Source organism: Drosophila miranda, chromosome 4, assembly GCF_003369915.1.
Source record: "Drosophila miranda strain MSH22 chromosome 4, D.miranda_PacBio2.1, whole genome shotgun sequence".
Taxonomy (NCBI): Eukaryota; Metazoa; Arthropoda; class Insecta; order Diptera; family Drosophilidae; genus Drosophila; species Drosophila miranda.
The window spans coordinates 10,847,919-10,865,392 of NC_046677.1; the positions used below are offsets into that span (position 1 = coordinate 10,847,919).

At 40.9% G+C, this 17,474-nt stretch overlaps 2 protein-coding genes across 3 annotated transcripts; one reads left to right on the plus strand and one right to left on the minus strand.

Moving 5' to 3' along the window:
• Positions 1 to 63: 63 nt before the first annotated feature.
• Positions 64 to 15,214, minus strand: LOC108161243. Its single transcript, XM_017295467.2, has 5 exons — positions 15,175 to 15,214; positions 14,700 to 14,783; positions 14,482 to 14,643; positions 1,543 to 2,870; positions 64 to 1,484 (listed from the first exon to the last, which is right to left on the minus strand). The coding sequence occupies exons 1-5, from the start codon at positions 15,212 to 15,214 to the stop codon at positions 996 to 998; spliced, it is 2,103 nt and encodes a 700-aa protein (XP_017150956.1). The 3' UTR covers positions 64 to 995.
• LOC108164256 (C-type lectin 37Da-like) lies at positions 7,467 to 13,857 on the plus strand. 2 transcript variants are annotated; one of them, XM_017299896.2, is made up of 5 exons: positions 7,467 to 7,481; positions 7,705 to 7,847; positions 13,045 to 13,176; positions 13,232 to 13,484; positions 13,548 to 13,857. In XM_017299896.2, coding segments are annotated over exons 2-5 (408 nt in total). In that variant the 5' UTR covers positions 7,467 to 7,481; positions 7,705 to 7,825; the 3' UTR covers positions 13,549 to 13,857. The 2 variants fall into 2 exon arrangements, with proteins under 2 accessions (XP_017155385.1, XP_017155384.1); XM_017299895.2 differs by lacking the exon at positions 7,467 to 7,481 and having other exon boundaries at positions 13,232 to 13,838.
• Positions 15,215 to 17,474: the final 2,260 nt, after the last annotated feature.

Consider the following 17,474-nt stretch of genomic DNA (forward strand, 5'->3'; position numbering starts at 1 on the left):
GAAATTTTTCTTAGTTTAATTGTACATTTTTCCAGAAATTATATTAAACAAGCACTAATACATGATATTCTATAGTTATAATTGTTACACTTATTATACAGAAATTCTAGTTTTAATTATAAATCAGTTAACATTAATAGCATTCCCCTTCAGGGATCGATCCTTCATTCCCTTGACTTCAGCCAAAAGGCATAACAAAGTATCCATTACTCTTTTTTCAAAGAGTATATGTATTCCAAAGCCAAAACGCGAAAAAGGTAAAAACATTTGCCACAAAGTAGAAGAAGAAGAAGCTGGAGGTGGAGCAGAAGGAGCTGCGGAGTGAGTAAGAAGGAAACGAATGGTAGGACGAATGGCAGGAATTCCTGGTCCCTGGTCCCTGGTCCTTTCTGCCAGGTTGAAATAACATGAGAAATTTTTAGAAAACCAACGACAAAACGTCGAATGAAAGATAAATAAAGACCATGTCACACAGAGGGACTCCAAAAAGAGACCAAAACGATGGCCGAAAAAGATGGAAATAAAATAAAAATATTAGGAATAAAAATGCCAACGGAAAAAGCGTTAGAAATGAAAGCAAAAGAAAAGCTGAAAATTTTCGCGTAGCTATAAATCAACCTAGAAAATGGTAGGAGAAATGGCAGCTGGAGGCGTGGACATCCGCGCAAATGGATGTTGCAGATAGCGGGAGAGGGGGCGTGGCATGTACCTATCGTATATATATGTATGTATATATATTTCTATTACATGGTCCTTGTGGCTCCTCTCGTCCTGTGAAATGTCACAGCTGCTTGCAACGGAGGAGTCGACGAGTTAGTATAATTTTTTTTGCCACACACAATTTTTCCACCATTTTCTCTTGCATTTCACTTGCCGTTTCCCTTTTTTTTTTGAGAGTAGAAATATTTTTGCAAGTGACGGGAAAAATTGTTGCCCCCGAAAATCGATTTTGGTTACATTTTTTGATAGGGCGGCATCACAACGACTTGAACCCCTCACTTTTCGTGCACCACTTGGGCGGGCTCCATGGTGTACATATCCCGCAGGAGGCGTGCTATAGGGACATTTCCGATCGTTTCCTTGAAGAACAGTGCCTCGATGGTCGAGGCCCTGATGGTCCTTAGCGAGGGCAGCAGCAGCAGGAGCCGGCCAAAGCGTGTGGCCTGCCGCGAGTAGCGGAGCCTCACATGATCGGAGAGGATGCACTGGGCCTGATCCTGCAGCATTTCCACGGGCTGCACGTCGCAGAGGCCTGCCGTTTCGGGGGCAAACAGAGCGATGGCCTTCATGCAACCCACTTCGCTGCCATCGGGGGTGATCTGGCGGAAGCGGCAGAGGATCTCCTGAATGGTTTTCATCTCCGTTTGGGTGGCTTCGTCCTGCAGGACGCGCTCTTTGATCAAAGGAGACTCCAGTATAGGTGTGAGGTCCAAGGGAATGGTCCATTGAGCGAGATTCAAGAGGAAAAGCTCTTTCCAGGATTCCTGAAAGCGAAAAGGAGAATGAAAAAAGGATTTATGAACATTCAAGGAGTGCTTTTACCTGCAGTAGCAGATGCTGATCATTCTTGGAAAGCGTCTGGAAGGGCATCAGGCACTTGACCCATCGAACGGCCATGAACAGCAGGCGGGCCGTCGTCTCCTGCAGCATTTCCCAGGAGAGCAGACGCGAATCCAGGAGTTGCTGTGGCAGTGGCGGTGGAAACAGCAGCGTATTATGCTGCACTTGATACTGGATGAGCTCCTGGCACTTGTCGGGGCTCAGGAGCAGTTCCAGGAAGCCGTTCGAAGCGGCAGCAGAGGCCGCCGATGGGTGGCAAGGACGCAGCCCAATCGTTGGCGGATGCGCAGGATGTGGTGGCGGCGTGGGTGTCGTGGGTGTGGGAGAACCCGATGTAAAACTAGATAGTTTTTGCTCGCCATTCAGGCTACTGCTCCCCTGATGATGATGGTGATTATTGTGGATGCTGTGCATCAGCAGAGACGCATGACTCGGTGGCGTTGTGGCGCCACTCAAACTATGCTGCGATGTCTGTCGTGGGGGATGATGCTGTGGCGAGCCCTGAGAGTCCGTCAGCGTCGGAGCAGGGGAAATGCTACCCGCACTCAAAGGAGGCGATGCCGATGGCGAGGGTGTCTCCGTCTCCACATTGACACGTGGACTTTCGCTGCCGCCCACGCTCCTCGAGCCAATGCTGGAGATCGATTGAATCGAGTTGCTGGGCGAGGGCGAGGAGTAGTTGTTGACGGTGGCCCCTTGCAAGGGACCATAGGGGGAGGCGGCGGCAGCGGTGGTGGTGGAGGAGACAACGGCTGCCACTGCGGTGGCCGTGGCCGCTGTAATCCCCGGCAGTTTGCTGGCCGCCTCCGCAATCAGATTGTGATGCAGCAGGTGCGTGGGGAAGCCCGTACCAGAGCTGCCACCATTCTGTGGCACCAGAGAGTGGTGTCCCGGATGATGGAAGGCCGTAGGATGTGGCTGCTGTTGGTGTGGGGGTGCCCCCACCGCCTGCTGTTGCTGTTGCTGCTGATGGAATCCCTGAGGATTCGTTGGAGGAACTGGTGGGACCGGCGGATGCGTGGATATGTGCTGCGTGTAGTTGAAAGATGCCGACACATTCGTCACCAGCGACACGGGCAGGTGTGCCCCGGCGGTGGCATGATGATGATGGTGCAGTCCCGCCGCTGCTGCAGCCGCCGCTGCCGCGTGATGCGCTGCAGCCGCATGGGCATGGGCATGGTGATGATGATGATGGTGATGATGTGCAGCGGCATGATGGGCAGCGGCTGCTGCAGCCGCCGCGTGATGATGATGGTGATGCAACTGCGGATGAAGCTTGGGTTTCCGAGGACCACGCTCGTGTTGAACGGCTGTAAGAAGAGAGAGAGAGGGGGGTCTTAGATATGTTTTAAGATCCGAAAAAGAATGGGCATTTACGAATTTAGGGTGCCTCTGTTTAGGCGTTATAACAAAAAATACTATAAATAGTACCAAAAGAATATAAAATACTATCAATAATACCAAAAAAAAAAATAATACTAAGAAAATACTAGACATAATATAAAGAAAATACTAGAGATAATACCAAGATAATACTGGAAATAAAACTAAGAAAATACTAGAAATTATTCCAAGAAAATACTAGAAATGATACCAAAAAATATTAAAAATAGAACCAAGAAAATGCTAGAAATAATACCAAGAAATTAATATGACTAACACTAGAAATATAAGAAAATACTAGAAATAATACCAAGAAAATATTAAAAATATAGCCAAACAAATAATACAAGTAATGTACAGAAAATACTAGAAATAATACCAGAAAATACTAGAAATAATACCAAGAAACTTTTAGAAACAATAAAAATTAAGAAAATCCTAGAAGTAATACTATACAAAAAAGACTAAAAAAAAGGAAGAAAGTAATCGTTTTTAGATACATTTGAAATATACAATTGCATATCTTAGGGATAGCTTAGGGTATCTTTAAACGTAATAAACCATCTAATATTCCAAGTAAAGTTCTACGAAGTGTTTTTCTCTTTCTCAATCTTCTTTGTACTTCTTTTTGGATGATTTCCCTCTGATTTCCATGCCACCGTATTTGCATCTCCATCTTTTGTTTTCCCATGAAAATCAGTTCAAGTGTATAATTTCCACTAATCTGTCGTTAAGTATTTAAATAAATAAAAGTTAATTTCAAAAGATACTTTCTCCAGATACTTTTTCCATGATTTCTTTGAAGTGTTGGGCCCCCCAAGAAAAAGGTTCGACTTTCTATCTCTCTGTGTGGCCCTTGCAAATAAATTGGGGGTATGGGGGCATGGAATGGGATACAAAGACATAATAAACCGATTATTAAAATGCTAAAGATGCAAAGATACAAAGATACAGAAAGGCAGTCCTTTGCCTTCTGGTCGTGTGAACTGTTGCATATGCCACAAGTTGAACCTTGAATCTGAATCTCTTATGAGGCGGGAGCAGGGGATATATCATGTGTGTGCCTTGCGCTGTCATGACTTTTATTTGTTTGTAATTAAATGTATCTATAGATACTGCCACCGCCACTGCTACTGCTATTGCTATTGCTGATGCTGCTATGTGGATGTGTATGGCCATGACATGGCGCAAACGGGGGTGACATTTTAATCCTTCAGGATAATCGCATATGTGATGTGCCTTCCGCTGTAAAATGACTGCAGCCACTTGAATGTATCTCAAAGCCCCTTACCCCCACCTCCCTTGTGTGGCAGGCAGTGCCCTCCCATTTTCATGCCACTTAAAACTAGAGCGCGAAAAAAGTCTCAAAGCTTTCAAAAGATCACAAATTTCAATTAAAGAAAATGCCAAACTCATCAAATTTTTATTTGCTGCGGGTTTTAGCGACAGAAAAAACTTCTGCAATGGCTCTTGCGATTTTCCCTCCTTTTCCTTTTTCAGGCGGGAACTTGGGAATTTTTTGTGGTTCAGCAAAAGATAAAAAACCAGGAAACCAAGAGCTGACTTTGAATACCCTTTTGGTGGCATATTTTTATTATATTTTCTTTGAAAATGTTTCCTCTGCTAAAGACTATGTTTTTCTGCAGAAATCCTTCCAATCTTCTTCGAAATACTTTTGCACTCCCACATCTCCTCAAAATCAGTATTCCCTTTTCCAAAGGGTATACGAAAAGACTGAAGAAAAGAAGAAGAAAAATACCCCCCAAAAATGTAGCTCAAACTTCAACTTAAACCCTTTTTTTGCCGTGACTCCATCCGCGACCCTCTCTTCCTCGCTGTCACTGCCCCGGTTTATTTCCTCGGGGGCGTGGCAAACAAAGAAACGTGTGAAAAAGGCAACAAAATTAGCTGCCATGAGCACAGAAAAAAAATTACAATTTATCCTTTTTTCCCTGCACTTTTCTTCTTGATTTTCTGCAGCTTTCTTTTTGTTGGAAGCGACGCCATTTTTTACTTGGTGGAAAACTTTGTTTGTTGGAAAAAGCTGGGGAAACCAGAGGGAAGTGGGCAAAGGGGACGAAGTAAAGCTGCAAAATGATTTACTTGCTAAAAAGTTATGATGATGGAAAATGCAAAAGTCGTGTCTCTGCGTTGAATGATAAAGAGGAAAAGCCCCTGAAGCGATTTTTCTATTTGTTAAAAATGCTTTAAGGAACTGAAGTTTGAAAGAGAGTTAATTAAAGGAAAACCACTCGGTAATCCCCAGAGATTATGGGGGAACTATGGAAGGAAAATCGATGAATATATCTATAAAGATAAAGATTTGATCCACCGAATGGCTAGAAAATCTATAATATTACTCGGAAATGTGTAAAGACATCCATTTATGATATCTAAAGAAGTTGTTTTGGTTTCTTGGGACTCAGTTGCACGTTTCGGGCGTTTATTTTGATCCCCCTATGAATATGAAATCTAATTAACACTTGACTTATAAGCTCTACAGGGATTCCACACTCCAAGGACTTCTAGCCGCCTTACAACCCCCCTGCAGCACCACTTCAACCACAAAAATAAACACCTGGAAAGACTCTCAAGAATCTCTCTTTCCTGCCGAAATGTGTTACAAAAAGTTACGCCCCTTTGGCGAAAAGAATTACCAATCTTCAAATCTAATTAGCAACTCATTACGTGGGCCACAGCCACCCCAAAGAAAAACCCGGAAAACATACAGATACAGAGATACACAGAAAAAAGAACAAACATATTGACCGATTTGCTGAAGCTAATCAATTAATTAGGGCAGAGAAAGAAGAGGAAGAGGGAGGCAGAGGGACACAGACCAAGCAAAAACAATTATGTCAAAATATAGAGAGAACGAAAACAGAGGAGAAGAGGGGGAAAAGCACCAGGAAAAGGACTCAGGGATGAGCTCAGAGCAACAGAAACAGAAACAGACAAAGGCAGAATGGATGTCAGAATGCCAGAAAATGGGCAAACGGAAAAAGCGGTAGAAAAATTAATGATAAGTGGCAGTGGAAGAGCGAGCCGAGCCGAGCCGGATGTTCTACAGCTGTAGCCATTCCCAGGACCAGGAACGGAACCCAGAGGACGACTTCACGGCACGCAAAAATTTCCCAATTAATGATGATGATCATCACCAGAGAAACACTCTCCTGGTGGGGGCGGATGGAATGTCCTTCTGTAAGCTGAAAAGCGCAAAGCGTGCCCCAGAAATCGAAATAAATAAATCGGTAAACGATAATGAGAGAGAGAGAGGAGCGCAGAAAGACTTTTACTTTTATATGCGGGATATGCAGAGACAGACACTCATCGTACTGGGCCTCCACAAAAGAGATACCTCCCTCCGCCACAGATAATGTCGTAATAAAAATTCGACCCACAATAAGAGAAATGTATCAAAATTTTTGGGCGAATGTTTGGTAGGCAAATTAAAAGTAAATAAGGCAACGTTTCGTTTGCAAAAATCATTCGAAGAACAGGGGAAACAAACGACAATGAAACCCGAAAATAAAATAAAAAGAAATATAAACCGTGAAATTAGGAAAACACTTGAAGTGATTCGATGCGCTTTCCCTGCAGGATGTGGTCTTCGAGTGCGAGTGTTGCCCCTGCGGATGAGTTCTGCATGGTATATGGTACGGGGAGTGCCCCTGCGGCTGAGTACTGAATGGTGTATGTTCAAGGGGTGTTTACATTTAGCCACTGATTCGCACCGGAGGGTTGGACAGGGACTTGTACGAAGAAGCGTAATGGTCCATAATGGCCACAATTTGTGTCAGCTCAATTCTCGATTCTCTCGGTGGCTGTCCGGGCAGTCAACCGTTGAATTGTCGGGGCGGGACAATGGTTTATGAATAGAACGATTGTTAAGTAGTTATCTCCGGTAACAAAGGACGCCGGAGGGGAAAGCGATATAGGATTGATGTATTCATGTTGATACTCATAAAAAGGTGATCTTTCCGCATTGATAAACTTGGTTGAATCTCAAAAATTATACATGGAAAGGCCTTTTGGGCGGATAGTTTCAGTAGATTAGAAATCTAAGAAATAACAGTTACTAGAGAGTGCCTTTTTTACGTATTTTTTCGGGTACTATTTAAAAAATGTTCTTGGTTAATTTGTAGTATTTCTTTTTGCTATTCATTTTAATATTTCTAGTATCCGTCTGGTATTTTCTCGGTATTTCTTCTAATATTTTCTAAATATCCCGCTTAGTAATTGTTCGGTATTATTTATAGTCTTTATCAGGTATTTATTTATTCTAGCATCATTTATAGTATTTCTGTTATTATTTCTTATATTTTCTTGGTATTATTCATACGATTTTCTTGGTACTCTTTTAAAAATGTTAAGCAGTATTTATACAATTTTTAGTTGTATTTTTCTAGTATTTTCCTGGTATTTTTGAAAGTATTATTTGTAGTATTATTTCTGGTATCACGTCCAATAAGATTGTGCATTATTTATGTAGGGTCATTCTTTCTCGTTTGTTAAAGGTTCATATGTATTTACCTTATGTATGTATACTGATCGTAGGCTAAGTACAAAACAGATAAAGGATCAGGGACTTTCGTTTTGTTTGAGTAATTATTGTAAGAGGTGTTTCTTCAAATATAGCTTAATAGAATATTTGAACTTCCTCCAAGATCATTTCATTCATCATTTAATCTTTCATAACTTTCTACTTCTATTGTTTAATTTTAATTCAAATTAATCCTTAAATTTTTCTATTTTTTATAGATATGCATATATACACCACCTGTCTGCACCCGTCCCGCAGTTTTGCAGAGAGGCCAAGGGCTTTTATGCCTCCTCTCTGACTCTTGTGTCAGGGCCATCAGTGTAGGTTTTGGACGGATGGATGGGAAGCTGCACCCAAAAGAGTGAGTGATTTTAAATCCGCTTTTAATGTTGACACTGACACTTTCACACACACACAAACACATACAGATAGAAAGAGTGACAAAGAGGGAGAAAAATGGGGGGCATGACATGTGCAAGCCAGTCGCATTTACATGTCGCATGTCCCCAGCATTGCAGTCGTCTCTGTGAAAAGTGTATGCACATATCGTAGTAGGCTATAATGTCAATTAAGTAAAACATGCAACGTGCCTCTATCTGTATTGTGTCTGTGTGCCATTGCAATGGGGAGGAGTGTATCTGTGTGTGGGCGTGTCTCTGAGCCATGGCTTTCTGTGCCCTGCAGTCATCTGTAAATGAAAATTGCGTACACCCCCCACCGGAAACTGGCGGCTTAAAAGCTGCAAAATATATATATCAGCCATACATATACAACGATATATATATATATATGTTATATATAAATAAATATGTGTATGTGCAAAAATCAATACGTTAAAATGTGGTCATGAAATTAGCCAGAGTCTGCCTCAGTCTGCCTTTTGCGCCAGCGCCAAAAAGTCGGTCTCTTTTTCGGGGGGGAATAGACATCAACAAAATTAACATTGACATCGCCATCGACAACCGGGTAGCATACGGCAGGAGCATGCCACAGGGTGGCATGAAACGAGGGACATACACCGCACGGGGGGCCTGAAATGGAACGAACCTTGGCTTACCGCACTGCCAGAAACGGGGACGGAAACGGTTGACAAAAGGCTTAAGTGCCACAAAAATATATATGCAACAATATAGAACGGAGAGTCCTAGAAAACTAAGCAGAAATTTCCATTTTCTAGAACCATTTTCATTAGGTTTTCCGCCAGGCTGATTCTTGGGCAAAAAGGTTTTCTCCATTCACACAGCGTCTTGTCGTTTCTGGTAAGCCTTTCCAGGAAAAGCAGGAAAACGAAGGACGAAAGGAAACTGCCTTCTCGTTAAGAATTTTGTTTGCTTTGAGCTTGTAAAACTTTACGATTTGCAAAAAGCGCTAAAGTTAAAGTTCTACGGAATATACATACATATACGAGCGATTCTAGATGAAAGGATTGTTGTGTACTCAGGGACTAGGGCGTTCGTTATGGATTATCAAAAGGAAATTAAGAGATGGAATATAGAATATTCAAAATTAAAGACAAAAAGAGAACAAATCAAGAGAAGTTCTAGAGAAATTACTTAATACAAATAAAGAGTACAGGGAGAAATCTTTTAGGTTCCAAATCAAAAATACTATAAAGATCTATCGGGTATATATAAATATGACATATGATTGGTAGGCATTTTCAGATTTGGTATTCCATTTTTCTCTTAATAAATCATACAAAATTGAGAAGATTCATCTTTTCCTGTACTTTTGCCCACAGATGCATTTCTTGATATATTCCAAATGTTAACAAAATATATTGGAAGCTTAAAGATAAAATTTCTAAAGGTTGACTCTTTTCCTTTGAGTTCTTTCCCCGTAAAAAATCCATCGTTATTACTGTTCTTTTCTTCTTTATCTAGATCTCTTAAAACTAATCCCATACATATATCATTTCATACCAAATGATAATCCCTCTTTAAAACATCTAATCTTTTCACTTGTCCAACCATAAAATAAAAAAATGTCTTCATTGCCATTAGATGGCCCATTAGACATCACTTTTCGGCTCATCACGCACCCTGCCAGTGGTTTAAGGACCCCAATATTCCCACGCCCTTCTCACAACCCTCTAGCCCCACCGTCCCATTCCCAAGGATTGCCGCAAATGACTATTTTTTTATAGGGATTGGGAAAAAGCGACACAAATCACTCAAAATGAGAAGAAATCCGCTTAAAATGCCGCGTAAATATTTGCCAAGGAAAAAGAATGTGAAAGTAAGGAATTGTCTGGTTTCTGGTGAGAAAGGCGAGGGAGTACCAGGAAGGACGAAGGATGCGTGTTGATGATGATGCTTCTGACACTTTGGTGTTGGTGGTGCTGTATACAAATGCAAATACCATTAAACGTGACAAGTGGCAACATAATTTGTTAGAAGAGCTCTCTTGCCAGCAGTTCTTTTCATTCTTTTTTTCTTTGGGGGAGCAGATATTAGCATACAAAGTAGCCAACATTTATAAGACTGTCAGCCAGTGGGCGGCGGTGCGGTGGTGCGTGGAAAAATGTGCGATGCTTGTCATATTTTCCCATAATAACTTATTTGTCAGAGTCTAAAGTGCTCTGACAGGGGAGCGATTCGTTGGTCAATGCTCAATGCGGCTATGATGCCAGTTTTGGTGCGGGGAAAAGCGTTGAAGGACATTCGCTTCCTAGCTGAGGAAAAGGTCTGAATGTAGCATTGAGTGTTGATTAGGAGTTTACATTTAACTGGTAGTCCTTATAATGGTCTTTGATATCATACATATATCCATTTTTGACTGTAATAAGAACTTTATTTTATCAACACTGGACTCTTTTTTGCCAGAGAAACTCTTCTAAACCTAAAGAAAGTTTTTATTCAATGATTTTTTAGTGATTTTCCAATACTTCCAGCAGCTAATCAACACTAGAAACACATATGAATAATCCTTGTAAAGTATTCCCCTGAATTTTGCCTGAAGTCACATTTCAACTTATCGAAAGCTTTACTTTCGCTTTTCCAGCACTACCCAACACTCAAAACAGTAACCAACACTGGCATTACTGAAGGAAAATTTTATTTTGAACATGTCATAAATTTGGCTCTCAGTGAAGTTCTATAGACAGCATTCAAGCCATTGTACAATTCGTTGTACACCTACAGTGTTCTTTCCAACACTAACACTCGCTAACCAACACTGGCAGCTGGCAGTAGGGCAAACATCTTTTCAATTAACTTTATTGGCACTTTGGCAACGTCGAGAAATCATACAAAAGGACTGGAGGAGAACCCAAACAGAAGGAAGAAAAAGGAAAAGACCCGAAAACTAGAAAATGGCTAACCACAGCAGGGAGCCCAACCCTCGAAAGCAACGCCAAACCCCTCCCTTAACAACTTTACTACTCGCATGTGGCATCCACCAACCCGTGCCACACACAAAAAATTCTTACACAAACGTGCCTTGAACGATTTTTGTGGCTTTTTTGCTTTTTGCTCTAAACAACAAAAGCATTTTGTATCTGTCTGTTGTGGATACTACAATGGTGTTTTCTATGGGGGGATGGGGTGTATCTTTTGAGAACTGTTGTGTGTGGGGGGGGGGGGGGGGGGGGGTGAAATTGTTTTGGGGGGTGTGCATGTGTCTATGTGTGTTTATTGTTTATTTACGGCTACCAGCCAAGAAAAACCCCAAAAAGGCAGCCTAACATGAGGCTTTGTAGCGGCCAAAAACTAAGAAAATGTTCCCCCAAAAAAAGAATGCGGAGAGACAGAAAGACATGCGACATGTCAGGCATAGTACTAGGAGGATTTGCCTCCTTCTATTGTTACTCTTTCTTGGGGAGGAGAGTGGATGGATGCTCTTTCTGTGAGACAGTGGAGGAGAGCAGAATTTTTGGAAGGATTCTCTTTCTGGGAGGAGAGAGTGGGGCTTTGGATAGATTTCTCTGGATGGAACTTTCAGTTTTGGGAAAAGATAACATGAGAAAAGTTTGGAAAAACAAAGGGTGCCTTGGTTGTAGAGATGATCCTTTATAATAGAGAGTAGAGAGAAGAATAAAAGAGCTATAGGACGCTGTAAATGTAAAGAGTGAAGATGGGATTGACAAAAATTGTATGGATCTTATTTATGACTGGGAAGAAATCTTCTCAGTAAAAATCTCATGGAACTACATTTTATGAATCCTTATGAAATCTTTAAAAAATTCATATTTGGGATGGTATTCGAATGGTATTTATATGCCCTTTCCTTTCTACAGACTTATATCGCTTGAGGTTCTCTTCCTAGAGCATTTCCACTTCGTATTACCTTAGGTTTTCCTGTTCAGATGTGTTCCCTTCGTGTTTTGTTTTCCTTGAGCCCGTTGTGCTATTGTTGTTTCGCCTTCTTTTCAGCGAAGAAGAGTCGTCCAATATTTTCCCCACTTTTTGGGGAAAGTACATACGTAAATATGTACCCCTTCTGCTCCTACTCCTTTTTCTCTTTTTTGGCAGACATTTCCCCTGGTTTTGAAGGTTGGTTTTGACTGACGTCTAAGTTTCGGTCTTTGGGGGCATCATCATTTGATTGCCAATACATTTTAGTCGCATTTCCAGCATCAGCAGCAACAGCGACGGGGGATAATGCGTGTAATCCGCTATTAAGTGCACATTGTCAATCGCTTTCCGCTTCCGGCTCTATCACCGTACTCCTGCCTCTCCTTCGCCGGAAAATCGGGGAAAGCGAGAGACCCTTGCGTGTGGGTAGAATCTGCAGCGATTCTCACGCTGTTGATGATGTCCTTTCATGACGATGTCCCTGCGCAGTGAACCCATGAATAGGGTACGAAAGATGTTGTATTCGAAACACTCTGAATACTGGATGATGGCTCTTGAATCGTAATCGTATGCCCTGCCTGACTCCCCCCTTTCAACGCTATTATGTGTTTTTATGCTACATTTAATGTTGGCTTAAGAGCTTTAAAGCTAGCATTGTTGCAGCACAGCATTGAGCTGTGTATTTGGGTTTTGGTTATGGCCATCCGATTGCCGATGGCTCATTGGTTAGTGGGCGGATGTGGGTTTGGTTTGTTGTGGAGGATGCGCAACTTTTGGGGGTATCCCGAATTCGCGCTCGAATGAGGCCCCGAATTTGGATGTCAATTGTTGGTTTAAACATGAGGCAATGGAGGTCATAATAGATGGAATATGCCCATAGATATGTAGAGATGTTTATTAGTCCTTCATCTAGTCCTTCATTTTAACATTACTGTAAAAATGTTCCTTATAACTTTATGAATTTCATGTGAAGTTAAAGGTAAATCGCATTTAAGATATACTAAATACCAAATAAATACCAGATATACTAGAAAAACCAACCAAAGGAACTGCCAATAATTTTGTGCATTTGATTTTGCTTATATGTGTGTAAGCAACCCAAAATCAGAGAAAGTCTGGTATCTGGTAAGTGCTCTTTAAATAAAATATAATGGTTACACATTTTGCGTAGACAAACACTTAACACCTACACGCGACTGAATGGCAATGACTTTTAATTAAATATCAAATTGTTTACTCCTTGGTTGTTTTGGCGTATAAAAGAGTCAACCGAAGAGAGGAATCATCACAGTCTTGTCGAAATGTTTCTGAGATACACTGGAGTCTTAGCCTTCGCCTGCTTTGGCTTGCTTTCCCTGTCGGGGGCGTATAAAATAACACCATATGTCATTGACGGTGAGATCATCAGGATTCATTAACCAGGAATCTAATTCCCCGCATTTTTCTTTAGGAGTGCCTGGATTCCTCAACGTAACTACTTCCCCATTCGTTAAGATTGGTGATGGTTACTACTACATAGAGACAAAGATGGAAAAGAACTGGTACGACGCTTATGAATCTTGCCGCCGAATGGGCGCGGACTTGATCTCATTCGATAGCATCGAAAAATGGAAGTTAATCAATCAGTATCTCATAAATACGAACATTCAGGCTAGATACTACACTTCAGGCACCGACCTGCATTTGGAGGGCAAGCACGTCTGGTTCGCTAATGGCCAACCTATAACCCTAGATATTTGGTATGCAAATAACCCAAATAATTATAGAAATATGGAACACTGTGATGAGCTTGGCTTTAAAGAAGAGAACAGATCCGAGACACCTGGATTGAATGATGTGCGCTGTGATTTTCCTCTACGGTATATTTGTGAGGCACCCAAGCCAAAGACAGCATCGTTTATTGTGTGGTAAAATATGCGAAAAATAGATTACTTTGAAGTAAATTTATATTCGAAAATAATTTAAATAATTAACGTAATAATTGGAGACAAAAAATTCTTTTCATAAGAAGTAAAAAAGAATACAAAATTGATTAAATACCGAAAAATACCAGAAAACATCACAGGTAATTAAAATCATTTTGTGAATTTGATTTGAGTTTCAAGGAAACACCAAAACAATTCCAGAAATGAACTAAATTATTTTGTGAGTTTTAATTTAGTTTAAAGGAAGACCACGTCACAAAGCTACTAAATACCAGAAAAATATCCCAACAAATACCAAAAATGGACGCTTTATATGCGTATTTTTATAAGAATACCTTTTCCCCTCTCAAATTTCCTGCCATTTCAAATAACAAATCAATTCAATTACAAAAACACTTTTCCTGGAAAAACTCCCACCCCCCAAGGCACGGGACGCAGAGTAGGAGCTGTGGTCCCCAGCCCACTCTGGAAAAACCTCGCATAATTTATAATCAGCTTAATGACAACTACAGCAAAAGCCCCAGCTGGCATTCATTTCCATAGCCACAAAATGAGAAGGAAGCGATGGAGGAGAGCCCGCGGCATTTTGGTTTTCGGGTTTTCTGGTTTTCCGAGTTGAGTGTAATTTATGCCCAAAAATTTTGATGTGGCCTGAGAGGAGACGACAAGCAATTGGAGCTAATTTCCTGCATAATTAAGTGTATTTTGAAAGTAAAACAAAGGACTTGTGGGCGCCAAAAATGAGATAGAACGGAGAGATGGGGATCATCCTTACCATCCTTGTTCATGGCCGATTGAAAGCATTTGGCCAGACGGCAGGCGCGACACTGATTCCGATGGGTCTTGTCCACGGGACAGCGTCCCTTGAGGTCACCAGTGGCCTTGCAGGTGTAAATCCGGTTGCGATGGATGCTGCGCTTAAAGAAGCCCGAGCAGCCTGGAAAACAGGATTATCACAGGATTACAGGCGATTTATTCCGCTGTAGGACTTACCATCGCAGCTATAGATGCCATAGTGTTTGCCCGAGCTCCGATCGCCACACACTTTGCACGGTATGTCCAATAGGCGATCACCCGCTGAAAAGGATAATAAACAAAGACGGTTTTCAATGTTGAGTGGCCTCTATGCTTGATTCCCCCAAAGGAAATGCATAAATATAGAATATACCCAAAGAGAGGTCTCCTGATAATGGTTTTCCAAGTATTTTTCGATTACTAGTCTCACTGGGATAGAGCTAGCAGCAGAGACAGAAAGAGACAAAGAGGTGGAGCCACTTTCTTTCAATACGTGATGGACATAAACTCTCACTGTTTACTGCTAGGTAAATCTTACAAAAACCATTCAATTTACAATATTTTCACCTTAATTAAAGAAATTTACTCTTTCAAAGATACAAGAGGTGGCATTCTCTTTCCCCTCTCTGTCTGTATTTTACTTTGTCTATGCTTCCCCAAAAGACGTCTGTACCTATCCTGTCTCCTTTTTGGTGTCCCAAAGCAAATACCATGTGTCACGCACCAAAGATTCTGTTGCCTACTTCTGTGGCGCTGTAGCCGCGTGTGTTGTGCCGCGGATTAGCAAGTGAGAATGGCACTCAAACACACACAACAGGAGCAATGGAGAGGGAGGAGCAGGAGGCTATATAGCCCTTTGACTGTGTGGCACGCTTCACAAATTAAGTTCAACACTCGGCACTTGTCAAAATAAAACGCTCTGCCACCCATCCTCCTCATTCTCCTGCTGCTGCTGCTCTTCGGGATGTTTTGCCCTTTGTTTGAGGTCCTTTGTCCTGTGACATTTGACATATTGTCTCTTGTTTGGTGGTTGGGTCTGGGTCGGGGGTTTTGGCGGCCTCGGGGTTTCACGATTTCACGGGATCTGTGGCCGGCGCGTGTTGTCAATTTTCACACCCTGCGCATCGGCCAATTGTCCGCAGCATGTTAACACCTCCCGCCTGTCCCTTCGGTAGAGAGTGTCCCCGTGTCCTTTCCAGAGGGTTGCATCGGGATGTCAACCTTTTGTCGGCCTCTTGTTTTCTTTTTTAAAATATATTTTTATTGTTGATTTTACATATTTCTGTTTATTTATGCCATCATCGCATTGTGCTCTTTGCTCTCTTTTTTTTTTTTTGTTTTGTTAGTTTGTCTTATGGAATATGCTTTTCCGGTATGGAAATCTCGGCCATGTTTTCATAGGCCGAAAAGAGTTTCAAGCCGCGTCCTGCCGTTCTACTGGTGTGGGCAGAACGTGAGAGTTTTGCATTTTGGGCGTGAGAGTTTTATTTGAAGAGAGTCGGTTATAAACCGTATATCATAATGGAATAAAAATCTTTGGGAAAAGAAATCGTAAATCAAATTTACTCCAGGGAATAAATAGAATTTATTCATATGGATAGATGGGATGCAGAGGAGTTTGAGAAGTAAATTTTTAATAGAAAATTTTTCAGATTTTTTTGAGCTTCGTAGACTTTTTGCAATTTTGTATTACTATCAGTTATTGTATTTAAATAATTTGCAATTGTAAAACCAATTTTGTAGGACTCTTAACTCTGAAAGATTTTTCCTTTATGAATGTACGTTTGATTTATATGCGAAAAATAGTCAATTGGACGAAGGAAAACGTTTTAAAGTCAATCTATTATAATATTTTAGACAGAAACAATCCACTTTTGCACTATTTTCAGATTTGTATGCTCTTCTTTCTGAGTTTTAGAATTGTATATGAGTACTAATTTACAATATTTAGAAAGAAATTAGTTCACCTCGTTCGTATACTTGAAGAAAATAGTTGTTTATTCCTTAATCCTTTTAATTTAAATAATGGAAATGTCAAAGAAAATAAGTAAATAATACACAGTGTTCGAGTATCTGTCGACAAATCGAGTGATGATGCATAGATTTTTCTGCAAAGTAAACAAAAAGTTTGAAAATATAAAACAAAAAACTAGATAAGAGATACAAGTAAAAGAAATAATATAAGCTTATATTTAACCATTGGATTTTCACTACAAAATTAATAACAAATTAAAATAAATATATAGTTTTATTTACATGTTTCCTTTTATGAAACTTCCGTCGAAAACAACTGAAAAAAGAAAGAAAAAAAACAGGAAATATGTGTGTACAAATTTAAGAAAACGAAAACTATATAAAATCGTTTGGAATCAATTTGCTTTTGCTTTCGAGAACCGACGGCGTTTTAAGGAATTTTCAAGGAACAAACCGACGGAAATCTTTCCAATATGTGGCACGAATTCTGAAGGAGAGTGTCGTTTACCTGTTCCCATTTTCCGTTGATGGAAATATTTAAACCCTAGGGTATCCAGCTTGCTTAGATTTATGTTCCACAGTGTTGCAGTCACTATTTTCGATTATTTATTATTAACAAATTCTTGTCTGATTTGTGGGTACTATTAATCTTTGATTAGAGCACTTAGAGCACCGTGTCACTTTTTCGCACACAGAATTTTCCTATAACTTCTTGACGTATGAGATGAGTTCACTTCTTCACACGAGAATTTTCGCCGTAGAATTTTCCTAACTTTTTGCTATAATTTTGAAATATATTTTCTCCTATTGCCGACGCGATTCGATGTTTTTTGGGGTCCTGCTCTTCGGTCGTGCTTTGCAAACGCGGATGCGGATTGCGGATCGCCTGGTCTGACGGACCAACTGTGAATGAGGCACACGGATGAGGCAGTGGCATGTGGCAGAGCCCAGCAGCAGCGGCGGCGGCGACCAGAACCGCCAATTACGAAAGTGAAGCTG